This window comes from Colletotrichum graminicola (assembly GCF_000149035.1).
Source record: "Colletotrichum graminicola M1.001 genomic scaffold supercont1.20, whole genome shotgun sequence".
In the NCBI taxonomy this organism is placed as follows: domain Eukaryota; kingdom Fungi; phylum Ascomycota; class Sordariomycetes; order Glomerellales; family Glomerellaceae; genus Colletotrichum; species Colletotrichum graminicola.
The window spans coordinates 630,472-638,613 of record NW_007361024.1 but is presented as its reverse complement, the minus strand read 5'-3'; the positions used below and the strand labels follow the sequence as shown (position 1 = coordinate 638,613).

The 8,142-nt window shown below is 52.5% G+C and overlaps 2 protein-coding genes across 2 annotated transcripts; both read right to left on the bottom strand.

Annotated features, from left to right (window-relative positions):
• Positions 1-718: 718 nt before the first annotated feature.
• On the bottom strand, positions 719-3,980 carry GLRG_05868 (WD domain-containing protein; the record flags this gene model as incomplete). Its single annotated transcript, XM_008096553.1, has 3 exons — positions 719-1,044; positions 1,099-3,799; positions 3,858-3,980. The coding sequence occupies 3 exons, from the start codon at positions 3,978-3,980 to the stop codon at positions 719-721; spliced, it is 3,150 nt and encodes a 1,049-aa protein (XP_008094744.1).
• A 969-nt stretch (positions 3,981-4,949) lies between these two features.
• GLRG_05867 (major facilitator superfamily transporter) lies at positions 4,950-6,689 on the bottom strand (the record flags this gene model as incomplete). Its single annotated transcript, XM_008096552.1, has 5 exons — positions 4,950-5,240; positions 5,305-5,553; positions 5,618-5,883; positions 5,936-6,461; positions 6,540-6,689. The coding sequence occupies 5 exons, from the start codon at positions 6,687-6,689 to the stop codon at positions 4,950-4,952; spliced, it is 1,482 nt and encodes a 493-aa protein (XP_008094743.1).
• Between the last annotated feature and the right edge of the window lie 1,453 nt (positions 6,690-8,142).

Genomic DNA, 8,142 nt, shown 5'->3' with positions numbered 1-8,142 from the left:
GGCGGCGATGTATACTGAGGTACGTATCCAAGCCGATCGCACTTAAGGTCGCACAGGGACACAATGGTATTCTTAACACTGTCGGAAAAATACAGTATAAGCATCATGGCGTGGGAGAAAGAGACACCAGGGCTGCGCGAGCGAACATCATGACCCAACTGTTCGCTCGAGTTGAGGGACCGATTGAGGTGAAATGCCCGAGGGGCGCGCCCGGCCCGGTGACGCGACAAGGGAAACTCGACCTTCTCTGCATAGCCGGAAACCCGCATATCCCACCCTGCCGCCTTTCGGTGCCCTCTTGACCGAGGCGAGCCGGGATCGCCTGAACACGCAACCCTCCCCCTCCGTCCTGAGAAACCAGCGCTCTGGCCGAACTAGCGAACTAGTCGGCCAGCCCTGGGGTCGCCAAGGCAGAAACCAGAATTCCGGAAGCCTTTCGAGTTGGGCTTCGGTTGCCCATAAATACGAGTTACTAGGGGAGAACAACCAACATTAGGGACGGAAGAAGCAGCGGATGCCGGCGAGAGCTCTTTCCACCATACGAGAAGTCGGGTATTGTTGCCCAAAAAACCTTTGATGCGGGTATTGGGATTATAGTAAAGCCAGATCAATGCCTGCTACGCAACTCGTGCCTCCCTCCTCTTAAATGGTGTTTGCCTTTTGACCCCATTCTTCCATCTTTTCGCTATCTGTAACGATAATAACAACCCCTCATATCTTACGTCCTGGGACTACGCAGGAAGCTGACGACACCGCTGCAGTAGCCCACCAGGTCGTCGAGCCGTCCTGCCTCGCGCTCCTGCAGGGCCTTCCACTCGCCGAGCGCCTCGAGCAGTTGCGCGTCGGCCATGACAAGGTCAAAGTGCAGGCGGAGAAACACCGTCATCCAGGCCTGGACAAGCTCGTAGTCGCGGCGCGCTATGAGGCGGCTCGTCAGCGCACGAATAAAGTAGAGGAGGCCGTTGTCCTCGGGTGAGAGGGAGCGAAGCTCAAGGTCCGCGGTCGAAGGGGAGAGAGACTTGAGGTGAGAGATGAACTCGTCGACTATTGGAACGTCAGCATGTGTGACTAATGCAATGGGTATAATGGTTAACTTACAGTCGCCTGAAACGGCGCCGTCGTTGAGCTTGCTGGTGAACACTTCCTGCATGCGCCCGCGTTCGAGCTTGGTGATGCGGGACTTGGACTCCGTGGCGGCATCGGCCTCAGAGGCTGCGATGCCCTCGAGCAGGTTTGCCTGCTGCGGCTGCTTGCCGGAGCCGACAGAGGGGAGGAAGAAAGGCGCCTTCTCCGGAGCTTTGGGCGCTTCGATGGGCTTGTTGCGCTGCTTGATAAGGTCCAGGTGAAGGAGCGTCTGCCAACGGCTCTTGGGGACCAGGGAGAGCGTCGTCAAGTCGGCGCTGAGCTGGTCCACGGTCGGCGCAACGATCGTCTCGTCCTCGGCGTCCACCTCGTCCTCGTTGAAGGCCGCCTCCAACATGCCCTCGCCGCCCTCGCCGGATGTCGTGGGACCCGTGAGCAGCGCGGCTTCCTTGTCAGAAACTTGCCGTGTGGGGACGTGCGTAAAGAGGGTCTTGTTAGTCCAGATGGCGACGCCGAGCTCGTTCTCGATCGTCGCGGCGAGGTATTCGCCGGTGGACGACATTGCCAGCGCCGTGCAGGGCCTCTCGAGACGGATGGCGTCGATGAGATGGCTTGTGGGCAGGTCCCAGACTCTGATGACGCAGTCCTGCGAGGCAGCGATAACCCAGCGGCCGTCATTGGAGAAGCAGAAGTCATTGATGGCGCCCTGGCAGCCCCAGAATTCTCTGATAGTCCTCTTGGTTTCCAGGTCGACGATGCGAATCGAGTTTTCGTCGCAGGAAAAGGCCATCAGGTCGTTGGCTGCGTGATATCTGCAACCCGTGATGGCGGTCATCGGTGCCCAGTCGATCTGGTGAACGAGGTTGCCTGTGAGGAAGTCCCAGAACTTGATCTTGCCGTCCAGAGAGCACGTGATGACGTTCTTGTTCATGGAGTCTACCACAATGCCTGTGATCGCCTTCGTGTGTCTGCCGGTGCCAGGTGCAAAGTTGCTGTCCTTCTCGGTGTGGAGCTGCACGACGTTATCGGCTTGCTTCAGCTGCTGCATTTTCATCGCCCTAGCCTGTGCGGGAGTGAGCTTGGAGGGAAAGCGCTGACGGTGGAGGCCAGACTGCAGGTTGTACATGTCGAGACCACCCTCCACGGAGCCAACCAGGGCGAACGTGCCGCAGGGGCTAATAGCGATCGTAGAAACATGGGAACCATCACCCGTGGGGAATGCCCACCGACCGGCCTTCTTGCGACCCCAGAACCATGTACGAGCATATGCATCATTCTTATGTGCTGTCACAACGCTCTCCCAGCCCGTCGCCCCGCTGACTTCGGCGTCTAGCTTCTTCTTCGGGTCCCTATGCTTCTGCCAGATGGGCTGGTTGCCGGGCATGGCGCCCATACCGCCGTCGCGGTTGAGAGAGCTGGCAATGCACGTGATCTCGGGGGCCTTCAGATCTTCCAGAGTTGTTGTAGGGCCGCGTGCGAGAGCCTTGGTAGACAAAATTCCCGTCTTCTTAGCCATCTTGCGGATGTTTCCTTGGCTGAGTTCGGTACTCTGGCCGTCGCGGCGCAGACTCCAGCCCCAGAGACTTCGGTCCTGGCCACTACTGAGTAGCCACTTGTTGCCTGCATCAGCACCTTCGAAATCGGAGGGCAGGAACTGCAGGCATTTGACAGGCGCAGCATGTCCGCTGCGCTGGTGCAGAATGCGCGGGATTGCCGAGAAAGGAGTCTCGTCAAAGATCCAAGTCTTCAATGAGTTATCGCGTCCGCTTGTGACAACGACGGGCTGACCCGACAGAAATTCCACCTTGCTAACGCCCCCCCGCACAAGAGGGCCATTTCCAGACGGAGGGTTATGCGCACTGCGCAGAACACCCATTATCCTACCTCCGTTGTTCAGGTCCCAGAACGTAACATCTCCTGTTGCAGCCGTGGCAGTCGCCATCACGCCGTCTTTTCTGCCATCATGGCCTGCTCCCATACCATCGGATCTGAAGGAGATGGAGGTGACGGGCTCGTCCTCGTGACCGGCGTTGAGCTGAATGATGGTCTTGTCTGTTAGAATGTTCTGGATCACCAGGTTGCCATTGGCATAGGCGATAGCCAGGAGCGAAAGAGCGGTAGTGGGCTGCATGCAGGTAACAGCGCCGCAGTCAGGGGTGGGCGGAAGGATGGTGTAGATGAGCTTGCCGGTGCTAACGTTCCAGATTTCGACCCAGCCGTCCTTGCGACCAACAAAGATCTTGTTGAGGTAGGTGGGCATGTTGGTGATACCGCCGGTGATTTCATTGGCGCCCTTCTTGCCGGCCATGGTGTAGAGCGTAGTGTAATGCTCCAAGGTTGCCGACTTCCATACCTCGAGTCTCGTCACTGCGCATCCGACAATCCATGAACCAAAGATCAGGATCTGTTGAATAGGCTCGTTGAGATCCTCGGGGATTTCGAGTTCCTCAACTTTCTTCCCGCGCTTGAAGGCCCAAAGACCCTGCTTCTCGCCCTTCCTGGCATCGCCCCATGCTGCGAAAACCTTTTCCTTCCAGGCGAGCGTGGCGGTGATGTCGGCGGGGGTCTGGGGACGAGTGACGAAGACCAGGTTGAGACCTCTCTTCAGGTCATAGGTCTGCAGAGCTCTTCCCACGGATGTTGTGATCTGGAACGTCGTCTTTCCGAGAGGGATCGAGGTGAATGGAACGTTTGTGGGGGATACAAGACCGACAGTCTGTGTTGAAACATTAGCGTTGGAAGGCAATCAATTCACGGAAGGAGGGGAGCCAAACTCGAAAGGGTGCGAAGATGCGGGAAGACTGGCGCATGGCCGTCGCCGGCTTGGAAGCGACATTGAGTTTCTGGCGCTTGACCAGAGGCCCCTCGTGCTCTGAGTGAGGCATTGTGGGAGGCATGTGAAACTTTACGAATCGGACGCTGGTTTCTTCGAAGCCTTGGTTCCCGTTGATGTCAAGGTCGCGCGCCCGAGATTTTTTTTCGAGGACTCTGGACCTTTTCTCAAGAAGGGTCTTATCTTATCGTGGACATGGGTTTTGCCGGGGTTGAGCCGGTGGGGTCCTTCAAGCGACTAAGGGTGGGATACAGCTTCGGCATCTAACCGCTTTTAGTAAGAGGCACTCTACAAGAAAGATAGCTTTGCCCATAAAAGTGCACTAACAACTCACATCACCAGGAGTCCTGTTGGAAAAAGAAAGAAACAGGGCAGTTAGGATGTAGAAAATAAAAATAAAAAAGACACATAGGGTTAGAAGTAATATTATGATCATTGGAGTTAGGGTTAGATGTAGGACTAGGGTTAGAGTAAGTACGGAATGCGTTCTTAAGGGTATATACACAATGGGCACATGAAAAAGTACAAATAGAGTGGATATTGTGTCTATGAGCCTAACAGGCTTACAGGGACTTGTGACAAATTAAATATCATTATGCCCCTTTGAAGATCATCTTTTGCCTTCTTGGTAACTGAGACATATCTACAGTACGAGGTCAAAAGTCTGTTTACAGTAACAAGGGCAGCCAATCAAAAGCTACAGTAGGTGGTTAGGACATAAGGTCTTTAGTGACGCACTGTGAAGTGACCTCCAGCTATTAATGGGTCCTCTCTTTAACTCTTCTTTGGGTTATCCTTTTTGCTGTAAACAGACTTTTGACCCAGTACTATAGTACTGTAGAAACAGAAACACCTGCCAACATTAATGTGGAACCCAATCTAACCAGGTATCTCTTTACCCCTTTGACACTACAGTATCAGAATCTTATCCCACAACTAAGTCAAGTTGGTGTATGGTATTAGCACTAATACCATAGAAACGTGTTAACAGAAAGAAGTAAATTCTGCATGAGCCCTATCACTATGAGGCGTCTTATGAAGCGAATCTCCATCCCTTGGGCTCACCCGCAAGTCTTTCCTGCTCCTCCAACTCCTTGTTCTTCTTATGGCAGTACCACTTCGTGATAAGAACAAATATGACTGTCAACCCACAACCAACAATGATAGCCCCACCGCCAGTCTGATAATAAGGCTCTTGGTTACGCAGGAAGAAGTACGGCGTGAACCAGTGCGAAACTGAAGACACGCAGTTGGCAATGGCAATCAGAGCAGCTCGTTTGGTAGGCGGACGTGGTACCACCGTGGTTTCCCAGGAGATTTGAAGCTTTTCGTTGAGACGGCATCAGCATTGAATCAAGACCAGGGGTATAAGAGGTGGCACAACTAACATTGAGGCCGATGAAAGGACCAGTGACCAGCAAGATCATACAGAAGTAACGGGCGCCAACATTGAGGGTCGTAATCATCACTGCACAGGCCACGGCAGTTGCGAGCATGGGTACTATGATGTGGTAGCCGTGCTCCAGCATGCGTCCGGAGGACCAAGAAACCGCCAAGGTAGCCAAGAAAGCGATGATGGCTGGTGGGGCCTGAATGAGGTACGTGACGGTTGTACCGAAGCCAAGGGTGGCAAGGATCTAAATATACTGTAAGGACACTGACGCGTATGATGATGCTAAAAGGCAAGTAAATGCTACTGACCGATGGAAAGAAGTCCTTGTAAGACTGGGCGATGATAAGGAAGAAATGGATTGCCGAGAAGAAGTAAGTGAATGGGTCCTTCAAAGCCATCCAGACACCTCCCCAGTAGTCTCCTTCATCGTCCTCAGAGCGACCACCTGCTGACACAGTCTGTCTGTACTGTGCCATTTGCGACTCCTCGGCGGTGAAGAAATATGTACCGGTTGACTCAGGAAAGTTGGGATTGAACCAGAAGCTAGCAAGAGCCACCAATATACTGAAAATGCCTGTCGCCACGTTAGCCGTCTCGAAATACTGGTATAGCTGGTAATAACATACCTTCAAGCAAGAGGAACCACTGCCAAGCTCTCAAGCCGGCTATATTGTCCATATTATGCAGAATACCGGCCGCAAGAAGGCCAGAAATCGCCTGTGATATGGTGTTGCCAGCGTGCGAAATGCCCATGCGAAGAGGGGATTCGCGTTTGGTGTACCACGACGAGGTCATGAGGGGTACGGCCGGCACAAACGGCCCCTCAGTGATCCCAACGAGGAAACGACAGAGCATGAAGCTCCAGCCAGCTGTGACGGCAGGCATGCAGATGGTCGCGGCAGACCAGCTAAGCATACAGCATGGAAGCAAGATTCTCGGCTTGCCCTTGGCGATGATGACGTTGGCAGGGACCTGCGAGATGATGTACCCGACGTAAAACATTGAAATACCAGCCGACCACATGGTGTCGGTCATGTGTAAGTTTTCTTGCATGCCGGCCAAACGGGCGTTGGAGACGTTGATTCGATCGAGATAGCTGTAGTAATCCCGAGTCGTTAGCTCTAGGGTGTAATAGCGCCAACAGGATGGCTTCTGGATAGAGTGATCTTACTTCATCATAAGCATGGCGCAAACCATGGGCAGAAATTTCTAGTCCAGTTTGGAAACAACTGCTTTGTCGAGAGCTTTGAGCTCCTCGGGAGTCTTGTCCCGGATGAGTTCATATTGCTCAATGAGAGGGTCGCGTACAGGAACACTCTCTTCGACTTCGACCCCCACCTTGTCCATCGACGAACGTTTAGAGTCGTTGGGGGTTACCATATTCACTGAGCAAGCCAGCTTGGGAAATCTTAAACAGGTGGTGCAGAAGTGAGAACTGAGGTTCATACCGAGAGCTGTTTCCCCAATTTTTTTTTTGGCACGAGGTATTTATATCAAAAATTGAACCCCACATCCCCTACGGCGAGGAAAGTCTCGTGAACGAACCGACTGTTTCGTGAAACCCAGCTGCTTGGCACCCAAACCCCCGTTACCCCGCGAACCATGAGTGTCTAGCACCTTGTGGGTTATCTGGGGATGTGGATATACGGGGCCGGACGACGTCCGAATGCACACGCCTGCACTCCGGGCCAAGTCCGCGGCCAAAATTTGCCCCGCAAAGAGTGAGAACATAGGCACCTAGCGTTGTCAGGGTTGAGGCCATCTCTCGTACTGGCATGGGAGAGCATGTCAAAAGGACATCAGCGCCATTTGATACCCATTCTCCAAACAGTCAGTTGGGTAGCACCTATCCAACTTCCGTGGCTAGATTGGCAGTAACTTTGTCACGAGATATATAAGAGCTGGCTACTGCCCCGTAACTAACGGCGTTGTCTTTGGTTACCCCCAATTCCTGTCTACCTTTTCATCAGTTTTACGCAATGACGAGCGGACAGAGATATTGGATGTCTCCAACTTTCTTGCACAGTATCGCACTATTTTGTACATCGTCACGAAGCGACACATATACATAGTATACTACAAATTTTGTATTTTTTACAGTTGCATACCATCAGACTATGAAGCTGTATTCCAGGGGTGAGTATGCTGGTTTTAACTTTTGGGTGTTGTGTAAACGTGTATCGAATCAGATGTTGGACACGTCGGGGTATGATTGGTGAGAATGCCTCCAGAGTGATTATCTGCCCAAGAAATTGTCAGCTGAGGCCAATACGAATATACTAGATTGGGCCCTAGTAGGTTCCTACATAATTCGAAAGTTTTTCGCCAATAATACACATCGAAAGGGCCAGCAAAACGCGCTGATGACGTCCATCTCAACATCATGGACAGTTCCGAGTAAAAGGCCTGTGTCTGCACCTGCGCAATGTATTGGTAAGACCAGTTGGGTTAGAGCCCGACAGTATAACTGCTGTAGAACATCTGCAACATTTAGAGTTGTAAACATGCAACGCTCCATGCATGGGGGCAGGTCCTTCCAGTGGCAGATGTTGCTGTAATCGAGTAGAATATCCGCTTTTCTCCCAGTTCGGATACTGGACACAACCTGCATATAATTTACCAGATAACGACCCAGAGACAGCCTTGCAGAAGTCTCCTGACACGAAACTGGACTTTCCACATCCTCTACAGGTATCTGAGCGATGACTATCAGTTAAAGTCTCATTCCATACTGACTTGAATTCGTCAAACTTACTCGAACCGAAATATCATCATCTTGGATACTGAGCGGACGGTCCATAACTATGCTTAAAGTTCTATGAGACATAGAACA